A 25,282-nucleotide genomic window follows, 5' to 3' on the forward strand; every position below is an offset into this window, starting at 1 on the left:
ACAGTAATGTGACTAACATTACTATCGCTAATCCATAAAGCTACAGTAACGTAGCATAAATTACTAATGTTAATTCATAAAGCTACAGTAACGTAACCTAACATTACTAATGTTAATTCTTAAAGTTTCAGTAATTTAACCTAACATTACTAACAATAAGTCATAAAGCTATAAGTAACGAAACCTATCATTACAAATGTTAATTCATAAAGCTGTAAAGTAACCTAAGGTTATCTAATGTTAATTCATAAAGCTACAGTAAAGTAACCTAAGGTTATCTAATGTTAATTCATAAAGCATACAGTAACGAAACCTAAGGTTATCTAATGTTAATTCATATAGCTGAAATACCACAACCTAATGATGATTATGTAATAAACGTCAGGTTACAGAACGTTATTTGGTTTGTAGGGAATCTGTTTTACCACATATTGACCTTTCTGGATGGGTTTAAGGGATTGTAAAGGTAATCTCATGTGTTCCTCCATGAAAAGAAAGTAATGCCAAATTCACAACCGTACTTTTGAAGCCTGCATCTTATTAATAATGTGGAAAATATTGTCGTTTTTTCTATGTTTGAAAGTGATGAATTCGAATAATCCCTGTTTTTTTTCATGCAGTAGAAATGCGCAAGTCACTTTGCAATTCAATGTTTACTTGATCCGACACAGATTTTAAGTGTACCGTTGTGAATCGGGCATTGCAATCTTTGCATTGAGACTTACTTGAAAATTACGCTAACAGTCTCTTTAAAATACAACTGTACATGAGTACTCGCCTATCTTTACTTCCTTAAAGTCAGAGATTCCATCTTCTTCTAGAGTATTCCAGAATATACTCTCTGCTATTTCCTAAAANCTTTTCAATTTTCAAGAGACCCTCCATATAAAGAGGTGCATGTTCCACTTCCACAACCGTTATGTAAAGGTTAAAATATAGTTGTGAATCACACATGCCACTTCTTATTCTTATTTAGGGTTCCTTGATATTTTGTCAACAGTAATTTTGTAAAGTAAAGTTATTTCATAATTTGAAAACATTTTGTAAAATTTAAGTTTCACTTTAAGCAAAATTAGAGCGGAATAGTTTTTTAATGCTTTATGAACAAGTTCAGTAAATTCGAAATGATTATTTCTTTTACCCAATTTGGAGAGAATTTTTCCCTTGGAATTTTTACTTGCAATTTCATAATCTTGAGTAGAAATAGTTTTCAATTTGTTCCGAGGCAAAAAAGTAACAATAACAAAACAAGTTACATTTTATATTTTGCGGATTTTTTTAAAGCAGCAATCGTACATTTTTTGGAACTTAAATTGAAAAAACATTATATATCTTTGCGTTTTGTTCGTTATCATTTTGGAAAATATGTTTTTTGTTTGTTTGTTGATTTTTTACTTTTTTGTTTGTTTTCAGTTAAATTTCAACTTTACACAAACAAAAAAGTAAAAATCCAAGCAAAAAATAAAATAAAAAACATGTTGTCCTGCATGATAACCCTTAGCCAGGTGCAGATATATAAATTGGCGGAAAAGGTTTGCACTCTCGCAGATAGAAAAACTTAAGGGTTTGGAAATAAATTTCAATATATTTTTATTAAATATATTTTATTAATGAATATGGTATTAATAACATTACAGAAATAGGTATTTATGCATGATTTGATATTAAAGTATGTTACCTCCTCTTGGCACTCGTAGAAGTTATCTAAAACACAATTCTAGATTATATATAAATCAATTTTTTTCCAAAAAAAAATATAAGATGACACATATAAAACTACGGTCAAAGACAACAAATAATGGAATAATTGTCTTTTTTTATTTATAAATATAAAGTGTTGTCAAAGATTTAATTTAATTGATGTTAAACCCATTAAAGCATAAAGGGTAGGGTCGGTTGTTGCAATCTTAAATGATCCTATTTAAAGAGGGGCGAACTCGATTCAAATTGATACAAGCAATACTTCTTCATCTGATCAATAATAAGGAAGATAAATGACCGTTTTTGTGCTAAATGGACCAAATCCATCTTTTCTGGAGCAAAAAGCCACATTTTTATGAGAAAAAAAAAACACTATTAAAAATCCTCAATTTTCAAAGTTAAAAACATAGATATCTTACTTGTTCTTGATCAAACAAAGACTTTACGGTAACCTTGTGAACGGGTAACCTTGTGAATCGCACAGGCCACTTAATAAATGGAGGTTTACGTCTATATATCCTTAAAAGATTACCCAATATTGTGTTGATAGGACAGCATTTATACAAGATTTCTTCTCCTGCCAAGGTTTCCCTAGTTACCCTGAATATTTCAGAGTTTAAAAGAAAACAGAGAAACAAAGATTCCCACTTTTACGATATTTACAAACTAAAAATTTTGCAAATTTGTTGAGATATTTTACGATATTTGAACCTATAGCTCAGCAACCCAATGTCAAAGAACTTTTTTTGGACTTAAGTCTATCAACCCTCATGCATCTAAGAAATGATGTCTTGGATCGTTCTGCAGATCTGCACATCTAGACTCTAGAGTCAGTGAAAAAAAACATCTAAAACATTATTACCTAAATGTTACCATCAAAACAAAATTAAACGCGTATCCTAAATGTGTCTATACCATCAAGATAAACATATTTTTCCTTCAGATGTACAGTTCATAAATAAATCTGAATTTTTAAAAATATTTTTTTATAACTTTTAATTTTCACAAAAAAAATCTGTATTTCACGTCTGGCAACACAAAATCACAGAGCAGTAGCGTAAGAGTAAGATACACATCAGTACTCAATTAAGACTTTTGTTTGGTTAAAGTGACCGTTCACTTATTTGGGTAATTTCATAGAGTAATAAAACGAAGAGGTGAAGCTTACCTCAGATGTACACAACCGACCTCCCTATTAATTAATTAATAGAGTGGTCGGTTGTATACATGACAGCCTGACATTTGATCCATATTTCACATAAAAAAATTAATGAACTATTTGGTCATAGGAAACTATTATGTGAATTATCAAAATTTTCACAATTCAATGCTTTTATCCTCCTCGGATACTAAACGAACACTCCGGGGCGGATACAGGATTTAAGAACAAAAAAATGAATAATTAGGAACTAAAATCGTGGCGCAGGCGAAAATTTGAAAGACTTAAAAAGAGTCAAAATTAATGACTAAAGACTAAAAATCTATTCTTGTTTACAAATTACGCCCAGAGAGAACTGGTTTCAATATGTACGCAGAGTATACGCAACTGCAATTAATTTTCCTTGCATTATAACCTTGCATCACATCATGTGTAATGTCCATATGTACAGTGAACACCAGAGTTTGTACACAATGTACATACTGTATAACCCAGGATACGGGATCAGGGGTTAATGAAACGAAATAGGTTTATTACTAGAAAGAAAGAAGAGGGAATGAAGGGACTATTGCAGTCGCGCCACAAACGCATTTTAAACAATTGTTTGTTTGATACGTTTTCCTATATTTCCCTTGGAATCCCCGGGATTTTTTGAAGAGTTGGAATCTGGAAAGTCGTCTTTGTACATAAACTTGTTAATTTGTTAAATCATGTTTGAACACGAAAAAAGTTTATATCTTGTTAATTCTAAAATCAAAAGTTTTTATATTCTATTATAAAACGGCTGACACATTGGTGTCTATGAAATATTTTATATTTTATTGGGCTATTGTTAAGTAAATAACATTTATGCAAAGGTATCAGACCTCTCCGCTGGAATTCTAGAGGATAAATCTGGCTTTTTCTCCGTTCATAGACATCTTTGAAAAGTAAAACTAATACAAATAAATAGCAAATAGGCTATAATTAATTTACCATGAAATTATTCAAATAAGTGAACGATCTCTTTCAACGTAAATTAGATATCCCTGAATTTCTGAATGAGAATGATTAAATTGTATTGAGTTGTAAGTATTTGCTGACAAATTTTATTTTTGTTATTTTGCATTTAGTATTCTTATTTTGAAAATCCATGCCAAAATAAGATAAGAAAAATTTCAACAATTTATTTCAAGAAGATTTCCCCGAGGACACCTTTATTTTATAGGACTTCTTTAAACCGGTCGTTTTTTCACCAGATTCTAATAAATTGTTCAACTCTTTTATTAAACTAGATGAAGGGCCCGGCGTTTCCCGTGGAGAATTTTTAAAAAGTCCAATTTTTTTTAGCCTATCATACCCCCCAGCCACCCATGAGTGCCCACAAAAAAATATCCGCCCAATCGGTCCCCTCGTTTGGCCGGCCATTCGCAACATACGAATGCCTTGTTTTATCATATAGATAATTCTCAAACACCCTCATGAGCTAACTTTTTTGAAGGATATTTTGTAATTAAGGATAGTCAAACTATCATCTTGTCCCGGTCCCCGGATGGATTATTTTTGGTTATGGGGTTTATAAACATACACAATTATTAAGGAAAAAATATACAAAAGTTGAAAAATTATGATTTCATTCGATGTATAATGTTATAAATGAAAATAAAGTGCAGTTCACCTATTTTTGAGAGAGCGATGTACGTTCCGGATTTCATTTTGTTTTGGATTGATTTGTAGATTTTTCCATTTCTGTTCGCGGATTTTTCCTTTTCCGGTTAGTCGAATTTTACGCTTACTCCTTGGTGCTCCAATGTCTGAGAAGCGTGAAGTATCGTCTACTGATCTTCTATCATATTGATAGATGGCCGAATTCCTTAATGCGTTCATCATTCATCAGTTATCAATGACAATTTTGGTTTATAAAAATGTAAAAATATTGTATTTTAGAGCTGGATTTGGGGCAAGGGCTTGGAGGGGGGAGGGGTAGAAATCGGTTTTCTATTCCCCCCCCCCCTACCTTCTTCTTTCCCCCAATCTACCCATTATCAGGTGAATGATAATGTTTTCCTATTGGAGTATTGAGAATAGTTCTTCCCAATGTTCTGACTGTTATACAAACAAGAACATCAGTTTAGATGAATATATGTATAAGTTGTTTAAACTCCAGGGTTCTAAAGCATCTTTTTACCTTAGATAGCCAGGTTTAATGTCAAAATAGTGAACGGTGGTTTCAATGGCGACTTTAAAATCAAAGATATGGTTATTATTGCAGAGCAATAGATTGGCAACATTGGGCATTGCTTCGGATATCTTAGTTTTTAAACTTTATGGAAGTTACTGAATTGTTATCTAAGAAATTAGATTGCTGTCTAAGTGATTAGATTGTTATCTAAGAGATTAGATTGTTATCTAAGTGATTAGATTGTTATCTAAGTGATTAGATTGATATCTAAGTGATTAGATTGTTATCTAAGTGATTAGATTGTTATTTAAGTGATTAGATTGATATCTAAGAGATTCGATTGTTATCTAAGTGATTAGATTGTTATCTGAGTGATTAGATTGTTATCTAAGTGATTAGATTGCTATCTAAGAAATTAGATTGTTATCTAAGAAATTAGATGGTTATCTAAGTGATTAGATTAATATCTAAGAGATTAGATTAACATCTAAAATATTAGATTATTATCTAAGAAATTAGATTAATATCTAAGAAATTAGATGATTAATATCTAAGAAATTAGATTAATATCTAAGAGATTAGATTAATATCTAAAATATTAGATTAATATCTAAGAAATTAAATTAATATCTAAAGTATTAGATTAATATCAAAGAAATGAGATTAATATCTAAGAGATTAGATTAATATCTATGAGATTAGATTAATATCTAAGAGATCAGATTAATATCTAAAAGATTAGATTAATATCTAAGAAATTAGATTAATATCTAAGAAATTAGATTAATTTTTAAGAATTTAGATTAATATCTAAGAAATTAGATTAATATCTATGGAAGTTACTGAATTGTTATCTACGAGATTAGATTGTTGGCTGAGAGATTAGATAGTTATCTACTTAAATTGAATTGTTGTCTAAGACATTAGATTTTTATCTAAGTGTTTAGATTGTTATCTGAGAGATTAGATAATTATCTATGGAATTAGATTGAAGTTTAAGAGATTTAATTATTATCTAAGTCATTATATGGTTACAAAAGAGATTTTATTGTTTTCTAAGAGATCAGATTGTTGTCTAAAAGATTAGAAAGTTATCTATGAAATTAGATTTTTATCAAAGAGATTTAATTGTTATCTAAGTGATTAGATTGCTATCTGATCGATTAAATTATTATCTAAGTGATTAAATTTCTGTTTAAGAGATTAACTCGTTATTTGATAGATCATTTTGTTATATAAGTGATTAAATTATTATCTAAGTGATTTAGTTCCTATCTAAGAGATTAGATTGTTATTTAAGTAATTAGCTTGTTATCTGATAGATTAATTATTATCTTAGTGATTAAATTGATATTTAAGAGATTAAATTGATATCTAAGTGATTAGATTATTATTTAAGTGAATAGATTGTTATTTAAGTGATTAGATTGTTATCTAAGTGATTAGATTGTTATCAAAGAGATTCGATTGAGATCTAAATGATTAGATTGTTATCTAAGTGATTAGATTGTTATTAAGGAGATTAAATCGTTAATTAAGAGATCATTTTGTTATCTAAGTGATTAAATTATTATCAAGGAGATTATATTGTTATCTAAGAGATTATTTTGTTATCTGAGTGATTATATTGTTATTTAAGAGATTATTTTGTTATCTGAGAGATTAGATTGTTATTTAAGAGATTAGATTGTTATCTAAGAGATTAGATTGTTATTAAGAAGATTAAATCGTTATTTAAGAGATCATTTTGTTATCTAAGTGATTAAATTATTATCTAAGAGAGTATATTGTTATCTAAGAGATTATTTTGTTATTTGAGTGATTATATTGTTATCTAAGAGATTATTTTGTTATCTGAGAGATTAGATTGTTATCTAAGAGATTATATTGTTATCCAAGAGATTAGATTGTTGTCTAAGAGATTATATTGTTATCTGAGAGATTAGATTGTTATCTAAGAGATTATATTGTTATATGAGAGATTAGATTGTTATCTAAGAGATTATATTGTTATCTAAATAATAATATAAAATTTTGATCTTTTTTAACACGAGTTTTGTGTTTGCATTCCTTGTGTTTATCGATGTTGTTTCTTTCCAAGAGAAAACTATAAATCAATAAATTAATTTTGTTTTTAACATATTATGTTTTTCTTGTAAACATTAAATATTGATCAAAATAAACAAATATTTTTTTCTAATATTTGTTTTAAAAACAATTCTTCTTCTTGGCTTTTTCAACTTCATAGTGGAGAACTTTTACAAAATAAATGTGTGTGTATATGGTGGGGTGGAGGACGGTCAAAGAGCAGGTCGGTGTTTCAAAAATTTAAAAATCGTTTATAATTTATTTGAAAAAAGTCCTAGCAAAATAGATGTAGTAACATTTGTCAAAAGTAAAAATATATTTTTTACATTTTTTCTACTTACTTTTGGAATGACCTACCTCACCCTAACCATTCAGGTTAAAAGTCGGTTTTTATAAGGGGGGGGGGGGGGCAATGCAGTGTAAATTTACAGTTTTTTTCCTTTTCAACTAAACATTAGTTTGCAAGAATCTAATTTATGTACACCATGAGCCTGAAAATTGCAATTGAAGCCAAAACCTTGAAACTTTTTCCTTTTGATTAATCAAAGAGAGTTGATTGTCTGTAAAAAGACTTGAAGTAAAATAAATTTATTCTTCCTGTGCATATAATGCAGAACAACGCTCTGAAGCCGAAGGACCTCATCTCTAAAAGAAAAAAAATTATGACCGAGTTTCCTAGGAAAGGGACGTACGTACGTCACATAGATTCAGCCTGCTTATCTCATCAATTGTTTAAGACAGGGTTGACTTTAAATTGTCACAACGCCCTAAGCTTAGATTTTACCGCTCTAACTCAATTATGCTTTTATGTAGCCCTTTACATGTACATTTTAGCACTGTAAAGCACTTATTGTTAGCTTTGGTTTTTTAGAAGTAATTGCAAAATTTTCAACAATTTAAGCTTGAGACCATTAAATCGCAGTGGGACTGGTTAGGTAAAATAAAAATAATAGTTCTTTCTGATATTAAAGTTTAGACAGATAATATTTAGATAATATTTAGACAGATAATATTTAGATAATATTTAGACAGAAAATATTTAGATAATATTTAGACAGATAATATTTAGATAATATTTAGACAGATAATATTTAGATAATATTTAGACAGAAAATATTTAGATAATATTTAGACAGATAATATTTAGATAATATTTAGACAGATAATATTTAGCAAAAAACGGAACGAATCAGGTTTCCTTTGGAATAATACGATGCACTTTTGACGATGATGGTCAAGTAAAATCGAGAAGAGATAACCTAGCAGAAATTTCTTAAATGTAACGAAAAATTTTGCGAACAAATTAATTGACATTCAAAAAAGTTTGTTGTAATTGGAACGGTATTTTAACGAAAAGTTTGAGAAAAGATATAACAGGCAAAGAATTTAAAGGGACTGGTTGCGCAATGTTAAGAGGGGACGCATGAAAAGAGGGGACTGCTGATTTACATCAATACTATTAAAGTCAGATATATGTTTGTGTTAACTTATCCGCATTCCTTTTATCAAGCTGCTTTCCTGGGTGCGCTGTGTGCAGTCTGATCTCAAAACAGCACACACAGGAATTTACAGTTGAATATAAGCGGATTTCGATAAGTTAACACACATATATCTCAATACTCGACGAAAGCACAAAGTTTTTAAGGGTACTGTTGTAAATCGGAAATCTTTACATGGAGGGTCACTTGACATTATGCTTACAGTCCCTTTAAATTATTATTTTGAAAGATATTAATTTCTTCCTTGTCATGGGAAATAAAGTATCTACTCTAGATTTACAGGTCTGAAAGTTTCAAAGGATAATATTAAGCTGCAAAAATTTATTCTTTTTTGCATTAAACTATTTCAAACTTTTGGCTCAAAATCCTAAAAATCCAAAAAGATAGTATTTTGACGTTTTGAGTTATAAAATCAAACTTTTCAATGGCAGCCAATGTTAACATAAACTATGCATACACAATACACATAAAGGATTGAGTATTTGTCACAAACTCATCTTTTGTAATCCCTATATATTTGCCACCAAAAAGTGTAAACCTTTGATATTTTAAACTTATACTATTTGATCTAACAGAATTCACAGTTTTAAATATTTAAGACCTACGACATTGCATTGAAAATATGAAAATTAGAGTTTGTGTTAAAAACTCAATTCCTCCGCCAAGATTTTGACAGTTACTTCTTGAAAAGTAACTTTGGATTTTGGAGACAGAAAAGAATTTAAAGGAACTGAGTTCTTGGTATGTCTTGTCATGTAAAAGTTTGGGCCGGACCGATTTAGCCGTTTTTTAGACGTTCATTAGATTGAAGCAATGATACAACCCAAGAATAAAGCAAAAACCCTCCACCATACCTCAATAATCCTCCTCCGAACAATCTCATTTCACTGCTATTATAAGACTAAAGACAATAAAGAAATATCAAGTGTTAACGAAAAACTTGATTTTTTAATCAAAGAAATAAGAATATAAGAATGTTGTGACATAATTGTTATCTAAAGGGGTTAAAGATTAGATATAGTGAGCCCCAAAAACTGTTAAAGAGAAAGACGATATTTCAGTAAGCTTGTGTATTTAAGATTGTATTGAAATAAATAGTTTCACCAGTAGCTTGCAAATCAATTTATTAGAGTACTGCACACTGCTGTATTTTAATAAAAATCAAAACTGTTATCTTTTAAAACCTAGTGCACGCCTTTTTCCCAATCCAAAATGTGGTCTTCTATTTCATTTTTGACAAGAAACAAAATCAGAAATGTCAATTGATCTTCCACCTGAGAAGCTTTGTCTGCTTAATTATAAATTAGATATTCATGGTTTTGTTTTTGTCTCCCCGAAAAAAGGGACAATTGCACATTTCTTGCTTCAGAAAGAATTAAGAAATTATCAGAATTAAACTCTTTTCAACCCATAAAAACGAGGTCATCTAACAATTATTTATCAAGTAACGGCTTCAAGGGTACTGTTGTGAATCTGAGTGCCTCTCTGTAGATGGAGGGTCACTTAAAAACATTAACAGTCCCTTTAATTTGATTGAACAACTTGAAATCTGAAATCTTGAAGTGATAAAAATGGCAAACAACATTTTGTAGATTTACTGCATCGTTTTTACAGTGCTTCATGCTTTCGCAATCTTTAGGGTGTATCTCTGTTTGTTTGCATGTACGATCATAACTTTCGAACCCTTTGACAGAATTTAGTTCTTGTCATAGATTTTGTAATCCCTATATCCAAGCAACCCCATTTCGTAAACCTTAAATATTTCAAACTATGAATTCTGATAGATCAAATTATCTAAGTTTCAAATATCAAAGGTCTACACCATCAGGTTAAAAAGATATTAGAAAATTTGAGTTTGTGGCAAAGACTCAATTCCTTTGGATTGGGTAACTCGTAAAGTAAACAGTTTAAAATTGAGCGGGAGGAATGGGAGGAATTTCCAAACAAAGTTGGGTTTCCAATCTAGTATTTTGGATACTTACTGCTTCTGATATATTAGTCGCCGGACAAGGATTCCCTGAACTGTTCTGCCATGCTTTTCTTTAAAATTCATGGCGATTTTATATATTTTAGGTGTAATATCATTATTTTTTTAAAAACATTTTTTGCCTACTTCAAGTCGTATATTTAAGATTATTATAATCGGGTTCTGTTTTGGAACTTAAAATGTACTGCCACTTTTTATTTTAAATTTTTCTTCATGTAACATACACTGCCCTGCTTAAACGAAAAATGTTAAAAAAATAGAGAAAAAAAAACAATTTTTTAAAAAAAGTGGTGACATCTCTCAGGGTTCGAACTTTAATGATTATTTGTTCAAAGAATTGATTTAGTTTAAGTTTTATAAAAGGAACTGTAAACATAATGTCCCGTGACCCTCCATTTAACGAGTTTAAGTTTTAGTTAATAGGTGTTAAATTCGGATAAATTCCTTTCATGTCGTACAACATAAATCCGCAATTCACCCGTAAAAGAAGAAACCATGCCACTAATTTTGTTTCTATGATAAGGGCATGCACTCCTGTATGCCGATTCCATTAGCGCCTGATCCAATCAGGGTTCAGTCATGAGTTTGTTGTCTATTCTGAACCAATAATAATAGTATGGCGGTAACATCTATCTTTCTATCTATCTCATTATTCAATTAGATATATGAATCCTTCAATCGGCGCTTTCAGTAAATGGAAATATTTACTTCTACTGAAACTGTAGTGGGCCGGGTGAACCGGACATTTAAGGTTACTTGAATTTAAGTCAAAAATCACTTTAACGAAAAAGTTTTATACAATTTATATTAGCTGTAAAAGTTGTAGGTACGTTAAGAAAGGAATTGAGTTTTTGCCACAAACTCATATTTTCTGAGCCCAATATCTTTGCAACCTGATGGTGTAAACCTTTGATATTTCAAACTTGGATTAATTTATCTATAAATATCAATAGTTTGAAATATCTAAGGTCTACGACATTGGGTTACAAAGATATAGAGATTAGAAAACCATAGTTTGTGGAAAGAACTCAGTTCCTTTATTTCTCTAACTTTGGTAAACTGTCAATTATAAAACTATCAAAAAATAAAATGTTTATAATTGACCAAGTCCTTAGAAAATTAGTTTTAAGAGATGTAACATCTTTGTTTATGTTTGTGACATACCACTCTTGGAATAGAGGATCACTCAAAAATACGTATGCAGTCCCTTTAAACTACAAATTTGTTTTGATGAAAGATTTAATGTATTTTATTCTCAGCTGTAGCCAATTATAACAACAAACTATAATTTACTTTTGGAGATTGACAGAAATGACTCTCCATGCAAAGATGGCAATGCCCAATTTACAATAGTACCCTTTAAAGCTTTATCTGTTCAAGTATGCAGTAGATATTTATGTTATAGTTTCTTTAAACTGTTTATTTTCATTTGCGGTTTCTCTGCGAGAGTGACTTGCGCATTTCTTGCTTGCAGAAGCTGTGGAGAAATTAAAAGAAATAAACAATTTTTGAGTGATAAGAAAAATATGAAAGCTATCATTATTTTTGATCATGTCAAAGTCTATTATTTATATTTATTATTTATATTTATTATTTATATTTATTATTTATATTTTATTTTTGATCATGTCAAAGTCTATTATTTATATTTATTATTTATATTTTATTTTTGATCATGTCAAAGTCTTTTATTCATATTTATTGTTTATATTTATTATTTATATTTTTTTTTTGATCATGTCAAGGTTTCATGAGTACCATTGTAAATCAGGCATTGCCATCTTTGGTTCGTGTTTTCTCTATTTTCTGTCAGGGTCAAATTTGGCTTAAAATATAGGAGAAGAAACATTTTATTGCTTATATTCTAAACATTTGCCTTAGTATACACTTTGTCAAAGTTTGGCCCTGATATGTACAAAATATATGTACTATATGTAAAATATGTACAAAATATATGTACAATATGTACAAAATATATGTACAATATGTAAAAAATATATGTACAATTTGTACAAAATATATGTACAATATATACAAAACATATGTACAATATGTACAAAATATATGTACAATATGTACAAAATATAAATTTTATAAAATCCTTTTATTTAAATGGTAACAAATAACAGAAAATATTTTTTTTAATAGTAACACGCAATTTTATGTAACCATATAATCATAATCAATCAATTCCGAATTGTCAGTACATGATAAAATCTGGGGGGACCTTAAACACAATAGAGAGCAGTACAAATGTACATATTAATCTATAAGCTAGTTGTATATTGTTTATGTTAAAAAATTAGAAATAATGATAATGATAATGATAAGTTACAAAAACGTTTAATTTCTCAACCCTCTTGAAAATTGATGCAAATTGTTATGTCTGCTTGGACTTCTCTCTCTCTCTCTAGCTGCTTGGACTGCAATATTTATTTCAGTTTGCTTGTTAACCATAATTTATATATTTCCATTTTCCACAGAACGTGAAGTTCAGAAAACTCTCATTTTTGTTGAAATATACCATAAAAATACCATAATCATTGTAAACCACAAAACACAAAAATTGAATATTTTTTTGCTCTTTACTTTATATTGGTATGCTCTTTTTCTTTTATTATAGCTCTCTTTTCATCAATAAAGGAATTAAGGCTTTGATTTATATATCCCTATATCTTTGCAACCCCATGTCATAAACCGTAGTTAATTCAAACTCTGAAATTTTGAATAATCTAAGTTTGAAATTTCAAAGATTTACACCATCAGGTTGAAAAGATATAGCTATTAGAAAATTTTAGTTTGTGGCAAAGAATGAATTTTTTTAATCTTTTTTATGTTTGCTGTTTTATTGTCTTCATCTCTTTTTAGTAACTCTTTACTTTCATCTTTATTTTTATTAATACATATACCTTTCTTGTCATCTTAAACTTTCCTTTACTTTTACTTATTTCACAACGGTTTCTGTTAATCTTACTTAAAGATTATCATGATTTCAACCATTTTCTTGCCTTTCTTTAAATTCATTCGCAAAATGTTTTAATTTTTCGCTCAACTTTAGGCACATTTTTTACACAGGATCCGTCTTTGAATATTAAACTTTTTTTCTTTATATTAACATTGCTTGTATAATTTATGTACAGGGTTACCGACAAAGGATGAGAATTCAAGGACAACTTTACAGACTTAATTCATTCTTATTTTTTTCACTCCTGGCTCGCCGCAGCTTTACGTGGATTATTATCTGTGATGTACGTATCCTTCTAATTGTCATATAAAAACAGGTTAAGGTCATCCTTAAAGTCTCATCCTTGATGGGTAACCAAGCACTGATTAATTCATAAGTATCTCTGTCTCTCCGTATGTTGAGGTTTACTTTAAAACTAACCTCCGATCTTCTCTGGTTCCACCGGAGAATATATCTTTTTGTCCTCGGTGTTTCATACCCCGGTTTCTCAAATACCAATTCCGGAGGAACAAACTACAGTATCACAGATTCCGTAATTAGTTTCCGCAAAACAACTCTTGAAATACAAATTACGAAGAAACAAACTACAGTATCACAAATTCCGGAGCAAGAAATAAACTCCAGAAATACCAATTTCGTAAAAAAAACTCTTGAAATACAAATTCCAGCGAAACAAACTCCGGAAATACCAATTCTGGAAAAATAAACTCACGAAATACCAATTCCAGCAAAACAGACTCTTGAAATACCAATTCCAGCAAAACAAACTCTTGAAATACCAATTCCAGCAAAACAAACTCTTGAAATACCAATTCCAGCAAAACAAAACTCCGGAAATACCAATTCTGGAAAAATAAACTCACGAAATACCAATTCCAGCAAAACAGAAACTCTTGAAATACCAATTCCAGCAAAACAAACTCTTGAAATACCAATTCCAGCAAAACAAACTCTTGAAATACCAATTCCAGCAAAAAAAACTCTTGAAATACCAATTCCGGGGAAGCAAACTACCAAAACACCAGTTCCCGAGCAACAAACTCGAAAAATACCAATTCTTGAGAAACAAATGTTAAATTCCGAAAAAAAACTTCTGAATTGTTAATTCCAGAGAGAGAAAAAATTTGGAAATACCAATTACGGAGAAACTAATTACGGAATTAAAAGTTCTAGAGAAACATTTTCCAAATAATTCCAAAGGGGAATGTCAACATACATTTTCATACTTTATATTTAGAGATATCTCTCTGATTTTTGGCATGTAGGCCTGAATTGTGATCTAGGTTTTCAATCGAAAACCAAAGTGGGAGGAAAAATAATTTTTCCCGCATTTTATGGAAATTTTTTCAAAAACTTTGTGTTAGGTCCATATTGGGTGTCTCAAGTCATCAACATTGGGTCGGGAAACTCATATACCATTTCCCCCCCTTTCCCGCATTTTCCCACTCCTAAAGGCCAAAGAAGCCTTCTGACTTTATTACTAAAGATTAATCTCTAATTTTTGGCATGCAGACCTGAATTGTGATCTAGTTTTTGAATCAAACAACAAAATGTAGGAAAAATTATTTTTTCAGCATATTTCAGACATTTTCAAAAAGTTTGTGATAGGTCCATGTGGGGTGTAAACTCTTGTGCCTTACAAAACGTCAAATTCAGGGAAAATTGAATTTTCACTGTAACATGATATTCAAGATTAAAATACTAGTGTTGGAAACAAATTGGAAAATAACCTACATAGAATAAAATTCAAGCTAAAATTTCAATCGGTGTTCCCATGGGCCCATACTACAGCAATCCTCATTGCACTTCCCTTGGGAAAATCCTGGCTACGGACCTGAATCAATCCAAAGTTCCCTCCCCCTCCCCCCCTCCACAATACCAAAACCTTTCTAAGAAGGCCAAATTCCCCGGTTAGAAATCATAATCATTGAAGTACTATTGAAGACCCCAACAGCCATCTGATCAATGCATCGAGACCCACAGATAATTTTGTCAGAGATTCCCAGATTTTCATTTATAAACCCCAAGCTCTGGGTCTCCAATTAAAATCTAGGGGTCTCCACTGGGATGGCTGTTGGGGTCTCCTATTGTACTTCAATGACTCTATTTTACCTGTAAAAAGTATTAGAATGCCCAGCTCTATCAAAAGATAATAAATATTAATTAAGAGGTGGGGTCTACTAAATCTATATACATATACTTTGCTTGTCTGTCTGTATCCAATAAACGTCGAAACGGCTGAACCGATTGGGCCCTTTTTTTTGTAGACCTAACGTGAGCCCAGGCCCCAGGGTAGGTTTATGGATGGTCAGAATTGAAAAAATGCCTTATAAGATTTAGATTTTATCAAATCTACGAAGATCGATAAATCTGCAAATATTTTTGTTATTGTTTGATAATTTAGGAAGAGAAAAAGAGCAATAATTAAGAGTAAAATTCAAAGATGGAAACCTAAAAATATAAATATTTTCAAGTCAGGAGGGTACAGGGAGGCATATATTAATAATTTCAAGTCAGGAGGGTACAGGTAGGCATATATTAATAATTTCAAGTCAGGAGGGTTCTGGTACAGGGAGGCATATATTAAAAATTTCAAGTCAGGAAGGTTCTGGTACAGGGAGGCATATATTAATAATTTCAAGTCAGGAGGGTTCTGGTACAGGGAGGCATATATTAATAATTTCAAGTCAGGAGGGTTCTGGTACAGGGAGGCACATATTAAAAATTTCAAGTCAGGAGGGTACAGGGAGGCATATATTAATATTTTCAAGTCAGGAGGGTACAGGGAGGCATATGTTAATAATTTCAAGTCAGGAGGGTACAGGGAGGCATATATTAAAAATAATAAAAAAGATAAAAACAGTTTTTGAAAGTTTCACCAGTTTGTTCTGTTCAGATCAAAACTAATTTAAAAGTAAACAAAAATGATGAGATTATATTTCAGAATTTAGAGTAAACACACAGAGTACTCTGCTGATGATGGGCGGACCAAGGTTTAATGAGTACCTTTATAAATCCTTCGTATTGAATAGTTTAACTTTTCACGTTTGGTATTATAGTACAAGAAGTTCACAAAAAGTATTTATTTGTTTTTAAAACCAGATATTGGGTTCAAATGAATTTTCTACAGAAAAAAATATTAAAAAAAGTAGAACAATTATGATTAACACTAATAAAAAGTAACAACTTATCTTTTTAATTAGAAAGCTAGCAAAATTAAATATTATCTTAAGTTTTCTCTCAGTCTCTAAATATAACAGGTTAAAAAGTGTGTTATTCTATTTCTAATTAGCGTAGAATAAATATTAGCTTAACCTGCAAATGTGTAGCTAACGGTACTTCACGTCAAACTAAAGTAAATTGTAAAATTGAAATCTTATAATGTGTAGCTAAAGGTACTTCACGTCAAACTAGGTAATTGTAAAATTGAAGTCGTATATGTTTTAAATCTATAGGTGCTTCTCTAACTTCAGAGTTCTTGAGAAGAATAAAATTTTTTGAATTTCTAATTTGCTTTTCCCATACTTAATAAAACAAAAACTAGATTAGCTAAGAGGTAACAATATCGGACCAGTAATCTCTTTCCGTCTAGTTTACAATGACTATATGGGAAATCTTTGGAAGAAAAACAATATTAAATTGTCGTTCTTCTGTGGATATATATTACATAAAACTAGTAACAACAAAGTGTCTTTTTTAGAATAATTTCAGTCATATTTTAATCTCTCATTCAATATCCAGCAAAAACAGCAAAGAAGAGATTAGAGACCAATTACTTTATTGTTCAGACACACATTTCACATAAATCTGTATTAAATTTTCTTAATTTAGTTCAACATTTATTTCAATATAGATATTTACAAAATTATTTATTCATTGGTATAACACTCGCTGTCCAGTAAAGTGTTATTATTCAGAGTGTTCTTTATAAAGAGGAGCAGAGGCTTGACTCGAGTTATCAACTAGAAAAATAAACTTTACTTTTCTTTTTATTCTTAAATGAAATGTAAACGTAGTTTTAAGTGATCCTTCATCTTGTAAGGTTCACTTGAAGATATGACTACAGTCCATTTAGTATTGTCATTTTTTGTTTAATTTCTATATTTAGTTTATTTAATTTATTTTGTTCATTTTCATTGTTTAGTTTATTTAGTTTATTTTGTTTACTTTGTTTATTTTGTTTATTTTGTTTATTTTGTTTATTTTGTTTAATTAGTTTATTTTGTTTATTTGTATATTTTGTTTATTTTGTTTACTTTTTTTACTTTGTTTACTTTGTTACTTTGTTTATTTGTTTATTTGTTCACTTTTCTTACTTTGTTTACTTTGTTTAATTGTTTATTTTGTTTATTTTGATTATTTAGTTTATTTAGTTTGATTAGTTTATTTTGTATATTCGTTTATTTTGTTTATCTTGTTTATTTGTTCATTTTGTTAATTTTGTTTATTTTGTTCATTTTGTTTATCTTGTTCATTTGTTTATTTTGTTTATTTTGATTTTTTTGTTTATTTATTTATTTTGTATATTTAGTCTATTTTGTTAAATTTTGTTTATTTTGTATATTTAGTTTATTTTGTATATTTAGTTTATTTTGTTTATTTTGCTTATTTTGTTTATGTTGTATATTTAGTTTATTTTGTATATTTTGTTTACTTAGTTTATTTTGCTATTTGTTTTATTTTGTTTATTTTGTATATTTAGTTTATTTTGTTTATTTTGCTTATTTTGTTTATTTTGTATATTTAGTTTATTTTAATTATTTTGTTTACTTAGTTCATTTTGCTAATTGTTTTATTTTGTTTATTTTGTTTATTTTGTTTATTTTGATTATTTTGTTTATTTTGTATATTTAGTTTATTTAGTTTATTAATTTTATTTAGTTTATTTTGGTTATTTTCTTTACTTTGTTTATTTTGTTTATTTTGTTTATTTAGTTTATATTGTATATTTCGTTTATTTTGTTTATTTTGTTTTTTTGTTTATTTTGTTTATTTTGTTTATTTTGTATATTTAGTTTATTTTGTTTATTTTGTTTACTTAGTTTATTTTGCTAATTGTTTTATTTTGTTTATTTTGTTTATTTTGATTCTTTTGTTTATTTTGTATATTTAGTTTATTTAGTTTATTAACTTTATTTAGTTTATTTTGTTTATTTTGTTTTAATTACCTCTTTAATTTCAACCATTTTGGAGAAAGCTGTGGCTCTGGGGTTTGCATCAGTCTAAAAAGTGACAGATCTCAAATTTAATTAATTATTCACACTACAGCCTAGACATGACAATTAGAGTGGAAAATAAACGATTCATTTAGGAACCTAACAAAAAAAACTTTTTTTAGCGTTCGTAGTTATTTATGTTTAAAGTTTTGAAATTGTTGATGCTTATTCATAACACATTTTATACTGTTCTATACTGTTCTATATTGTTCTATATTGTTCTATACTGTTCTATATTGTTCTATATTGTTCTATACTGTTCTTTATTGTTCTATATTGTTCTATATTGTTCTATACTGTTCTATATTGTCCAATACTATTCTGTACTGTTCTATATTGTTCTATATTGTTCTATACTGTTCTATATTGTTCTATATTGTTCTTTATTGCTCTATATTGTTTCATACTGTTCTTTACTGTTCTATATTGTTCTATACTGTTCTATATTGTTCTGTATTGTTCTATATTGTTCTATATTGCTCTATATTGTTTCATACTGTTCTATACTGTTCTATATTGTTCTGTATTGTTCTATATTGTTCTATATTGCTCTATATTGTTTCATACTGTTCTATACTGTTCTACATTGTTCTATATTGTTCTATATTGCTCTATATTGTTTCATACTGCTCTATACTGTTCTTTATTGTTCTATACTGTTCTATATTGTTCTATATTGTTCTACATTGTTCTATATTGTTCTATATTGCTCTATATTGTTTCATATCTATACTGTTCTACATTGTTCTATATTGTTCTATATTGCTCTATATTGTTTCATACTGCTCTATACTGTTCTTTATTGTTCTATACTGTTCTATATTGCTTTATACAAACAACACAAACAAGGAATTTTTTTCTCGCGCAACATGCATTATTTTGGAAATTTATTTTTGTTTATTTTTATTTCAAACAAATAACGATTTAATATTAATGCATCAAGGCATCAATTACTTAAAAAGAATCTGAACCGCATTGGGAAATTTCCAAAACTTTGTTTGTATCCAGTAAGCAGCAAAACGGCTGTACCGATCGGGTCCAACATATTTTGTTAGAACTCCTATGACCACAGGAAAGGTTTATAGGAACGATGCAATGCAAACATTTTTCCCGGATAAAATGTCAACACTAAACATGTATTACTTTTTTAACACAAAATTTGCAAAATTTTGTTTAATTGACTTTTAAAGTTAACAGCTGAAAGTAATGCTAAACTGCTCACTGCCCTTTCAAAATGTATTACACTCACCTTTAGTTTCCCGCATATACAGGGTTTCCCACGAAACATGACAGTAGCAAGTCAATTTGTAAGTCGTCTTTGTTCTGTGGATTAATTTGAGACATTCAGAATGTGGTCTGCCTTGTTGTGCTGACAATATTACCAAAGATATTGAAAATTTCGTTCAGATTTCAATTTGCATACAGTCGTCAGCGTTTTTATCAATACAATGAAGACGACTTTTGTTTTCAATTTTGATTTCTACAAAGAATACAGCACGTATAAATATAAATATTGAAACAAAGAGATTCTGGCAATTAACAGCTTCCCTGTGTTTACTTGTAAACTTGTACTTTGAACAATGCTGGTTAGAAATCAAAACTTACAGTTCAAAGTCGTCTTCATTATATTGATATAAACGCCGACCACTGTAAATTAAACCAAAAAAATTCAAAATCCGAACTAAATTAATCATATCTCCGGTAATATTGAAATTCAGGCATCATTTTTGAAATGTCAAGACTTTGAGCATTTTGTGACTATTAACTCTTAAATTTTAATGATAAAATTTGGTTTCTGAAGAAATATTGTAAATTATTTCAAAGATTTTAAGATTTCCAGTCGTCTTCCTACTGGCATGTTTTGTGGGACATCCTGAACAAACATCTATACATTAGAAATATTATAAACAAATGAAAAAAGAAAGAAAGAAACTTATGACATTAAATGCATCAAAAAAGTTTTTATATAATAAAAAATGATAAATGTATATATGATATATTAAAATTATATATATTGAAGGGACTGTAAAAGCGTAATTATAAGTGATCATCCAGGCCACAGTTGGAAATGCCCGATTTACAAGGGTACCCTTGAAACCTTAATCTGATCAAAAATGTGGAAGATACAGGAGTTTTTCTGACTTAAAAAGGTTGTAATAATGATCATTTCTTCATTCCTTCTTATAAGTAAAAAACCACAGTAACTTTCGCAGAGAAACCGCAAATGAAAATAAACAATTTAAAGAAACAAAAATATCCATATCATGCTTGATCAGACAAAGCTTTTAACCCTATCTCTGCTGGGGTACTTGAAAACCAGGATATGTTGGGGGGGGGTCAATTTGATCCCCCCCCTCTTAATCCCATGTTTGATGTCCAAATATGACAAATGATACATCATTAGAAAGCTCTTGTGCTCTACTTTTAAATCTGCAAAAAAATTTGCAAATTTGCACAAATTGAATTTTTTATCGCAAAATCCAGTTATATAGTAAAAATGTTTGCAAAAAAAATTTGTCCAAAAAATGAAAAATTATACATTTTTGAAAAGCCCTTGACTATGCCATTTCAAATATGCAAAAGATTTTGCAAAATTTAAAATAACCTGATTTATAATCAAGAAAAACTAAAAGTGTTCAAATTTCTTTTGACAGGTTGTTTGCAAAAAAATTGCAATTTTTTTTCGCAAAACTTGTGCAATTCGTTTCCTTTTGTCAAAGGCTTTCCAAAAAGCTAAATATCAAAATCTGACAAGTGGAAGTGGGTCAAAAGAAAGATTTAGTTTGTTACAGCAAAAAGCAGTCATTCAGGCAGTGTGCCTGAGGACTCAGGCAGTTAGTATTAAAGCCCTGTTTTAGGCCTAAAAGGAGGGCTTTGGTTATGTAGGAAAAGTCAGAAAATTTCAACAGCCTCAGACCAATACTTTTTGAGTTATGTAAAAAAAACTACAGGGGGGCAAATTGACCCCCCCCCCCCAGCAGGAATAGGGTTAAGGGTACTGAATTGTAACTCAAGCATTACTATCCTTGCATAGTGGGTCACTTGAAAATTCGCATACCTTCCCTTTAACAACACTTTCAAAATGGGGGGAGGGGGCAATTTAATACTCCCCATCTGTTTTTTTTCAAACTTTTCGAAGAAACTTTGCACAAACACATTCCAGTTTCAAATCACGAGTTAACTTGTGTTTCTAATCTTATCAACTTATTCTGCGAATTGTAAATCCTTATTTCAATCCCAGCTTTGTACAGTCCTGGTTGGAGATGTGGTCATAGGAGGTCTCTAAAAGTCTGATTGATTAATTATTTGAAAATATCTTTTTCTTAAAGTATATTTCTTTCAAAACAATCAGAGTAGAAAAGAATCACAGTATATATTTTTAAAGCGGTAAATGCTAAATATGTCTTGAAACAAAGCGGCAACTTTAGCAAACAATAAGCGTAAAAATAAGTTCTAAATCCTGCTTAATTTTATTTCCGAACATATCAAGTAAAGAAAAAGTAAATGTGCGATTTTTCACTTTCCAGTTTCTTTCTATTACCCACCAAGTAATTGCCAATTTGAAATATAACCAATTGTTTTGTAGATGTGGACGAATTGGTTAGTTTAACCATGTAGTATTTTTGACAATTTATTGTTAAATTTCGCGCAAATATTTGAACTCATCGGAAACACCTGAGACTGAGTCATTAAAAGTGTTAACTTAAAAAAATTATTCACAGAGCTGGGAAGGGGTAATTTTTAAGACTAAAATAATTTATTTAAATTTATTTACCACTGGGTCATATTGATTAGTGCTGAGAATTCCAAGCAGAACTGCGTTTGCTATTCCAGTTGTGCTGCCATCCTTGTTTACTAGAATACAGGGTGTCCCAATAAACATGAGAGTTTACTAGAATACAGGGTGTCCCAATAAACATGAAAGTTTACTAGAATACAGGGTGTCCCAATAAACATGAGAGTTTACTAGAATACAGGATGTCCAAATAAACATGAGAGTTTACTAGAATACAGGGTGTCCCAATAAACATCCTTGTTTACTAGAATACAGGGTGTCCCAATAAACATGATAGTTTAGTGACCACATCTTTATCGTCTTTGTTTCCCAATTAAACACACAGTTAACAATATAAACTACTAGTCTTGGGAATTCCAAAATGTGTTTTACAATTTACAAAATATTGACGGAGATATTAAGAAATCTGTCCAGATTACAATTTAATAAACAACAAAATCGTTAAATGTTTAAGATGTAAAGAAGGCACATTTTGAAAAGCTCATACAACGTCTTTGTTTTAATACATTCTTTGTTATTTATCAACAATCGGAAATCAAAACGATTTTTTAAGTCGTCTCTTAATTCCTTTGTTTTTTGAGACACTTTGTAGAATAGATTGTTTAATATTTACAATATTACAGTCGTGCTTCCATCCGTGTTCACTATATAGAATACATTGTTAAACATTTATAACAGTCGTGCTTCCATCCGTGTTCACTATATAGAATACATTGTTAAACATTTATAAAATACAGGATGTGCTTCCATCCGTGTTCATTATATAGAATACATTGTTAAATGTTTAAAATATTACAGTCATGCTTCCATCCGTGTTCACTATTTAGAATACACTGTTATACATTTATAAAATTCAGGATGTGCTTCCATCTGTGTTCACTATATAGAAAACATTGTTAAACATTTATAAAATACAGGATGTGCTTCCATCCGTGTTCACTATATAGAATACATTGTTAAACATTTATAAAATACAGGATGTGCTTCCATCCGTGTTCACTATATAGAAAACATTGTTAAACATTTATAAAATACAGGATGTGCTTCAATCCGTGTTCACTATATAGAATACATTGTTAAACATTTATAAAATAACAGTCGTGCTTCCATCCGTGTTCACTATATAGAATAGATTGTTCAATATTTATAATATTACAGTCATGCTTCCATCCGTGTTCACTATATAGAATACATTGTTAAACATTTATAAAATAAAAGACGTCCTTCCATCCGTGTTCACTATATAGAATACATTGTTAAACATTTATAAAATAACAGTATTGCTTCCATCCTTGTCTGCTATACAATATAGAATGTTAAATATTTTTAACTCTTTTTTGTCTATAAACTTACCTTTTTCATTAACGTAGTTAAAAATGGGCGCTCCTGCGTCACCAATCGAACTCTTGAATTCAAATATATAATTTAAGAAATTAGTTCTAGATACAAAACTGAAACCAAATTTGATAGTCAAGTTTTTGAGATCTAAAGTAAACTTGCTTTGTCTGATCAAGTATGAATTAGATATCAATGTTTAACTCTTTAAAACTTCATAATTTTTAGTTGTGGATTCCACCGTGATGAAGCCATATAGATAATATGATAACGTGAATTGGGTATATTCTTAAATAACATATTTTTATATATTTCAATGAGCCTGCCATGAGTGGTGTACTAATCATTGAATCTTCCTGATCATCCTTTACAAACATACTCTCTAAACAATATTCTCATTTATCATTCTAAACAATATTCTCATTTATCATTCTAAACAATATTCTCATTTATCTTTCTGAACAATATTCTCATTTATCATTCTAAACAATATTCTCATTAATTAATTAATTAAAAAGGTTTACCTGTATACAATCTGTTTATGTGCTAGCTGTTGTGCTACTACACACAAGTGCATGAAATCAGCATCAATTTTTAGCTGCATATGTTTCTATTAAAAATACTGTTTTAAAAACTTAAAATCCACCCAAAACCAATCCAATCGTTTTTTATTGGTCAACTAAACTCTTAGTTGCTTTTAATATTACAAAATTGTACCCGCTCTAGGCTTGCAGCTAGCTATCATAATATGCAAAATAAAGGTATGTAGAAACAAAAAAAATGATTGGTTGATTTATTTTGGTTCGTCAAAAACATTATAGTCTGGAATATAAGATTTGGATTTATAAATCTGTAGAGGAAGAGGATCTAGGTATACGGCTAGTCTACTATATCAAGATGATTTGTTTGACCTAAACAGTCTAACAAATCGTAACAAGTTTAACTACCTATTTATACTCATAAATTTCCGTTACAGCTAAGGAGTGATACACAATTATATCTATAATTTTCTACCTGGCAATCTTCTGATGATTCAACTAAACGCATTGTTTCAAGCAGAACCGGTAATTCATTCCCCCTAAACATATGTCATTCCCCCTAAACATATTTCATTCCCCCTAAACATATTTTATTCCCCCTAAACATATTTCATTCCCCCTAAACATATTTCATTCCCCCTAAACAGAATTCATTCTCACTAAAAATAATTCATTCCCCTCTAAGCATAATTCGTCCCCCTAAACATATTTCATTCCCCCTAAACATATTTCATTCCCCCTAAACATATTTCATTCCCCCTAAACATATTTCATTCCCCTTAAACATTATTCCTTCCCCACAAACATAATGCATTCCCCCTGAACATATTTCATTC

At 29.6% G+C, this 25,282-nt stretch overlaps 2 protein-coding genes across 2 annotated transcripts in view; both read right to left on the reverse strand.

Annotated features, from left to right (window-relative positions):
* Positions 1-778: 778 nt before the first annotated feature.
* On the reverse strand, positions 779-10,675 carry LOC111704863 (uncharacterized; the record flags this gene model as incomplete). Its single annotated transcript, XM_023477228.1, has 8 exons — positions 10,591-10,675; positions 7,707-7,754; positions 7,092-7,128; positions 4,907-4,945; positions 4,518-4,712; positions 2,234-2,301; positions 1,679-1,704; positions 779-851 (listed from the first exon to the last, which is right to left on the reverse strand). Coding segments are annotated over exons 2-8 (484 nt in total), but the record flags the coding sequence as incomplete, so codon positions are not given.
* A 6,711-nt stretch (positions 10,676-17,386) lies between these two features.
* LOC111704871 (uncharacterized) overlaps positions 17,387-25,282 on the reverse strand; it is a 37,120-nt gene continuing 29,224 nt past the window's right edge. The window contains exons 15-21 of the mRNA XM_023477241.1: positions 24,922-24,985; positions 24,432-24,517; positions 24,234-24,272; positions 23,926-23,977; positions 22,552-22,631; positions 18,729-18,782; positions 17,387-17,522 (exon numbers count right to left, since the gene is read on the reverse strand). Of these exons, the coding sequence (XP_023333009.1) occupies positions 24,251-24,272; positions 24,432-24,517; positions 24,922-24,985 (172 nt within the window). The 3' untranslated portion in view covers positions 17,387-17,522; positions 18,729-18,782; positions 22,552-22,631; positions 23,926-23,977; positions 24,234-24,250. The remainder of the gene's footprint in view (positions 17,523-18,728; positions 18,783-22,551; positions 22,632-23,925; positions 23,978-24,233; positions 24,273-24,431; positions 24,518-24,921; positions 24,986-25,282) is intronic.

Source organism: Eurytemora carolleeae, unplaced genomic scaffold, assembly GCF_000591075.1.
Source record: "Eurytemora carolleeae unplaced genomic scaffold, Eaff_2.0 scaffold638, whole genome shotgun sequence".
NCBI classification, from domain to species: Eukaryota; Metazoa; Arthropoda; class Copepoda; order Calanoida; family Temoridae; genus Eurytemora; species Eurytemora carolleeae.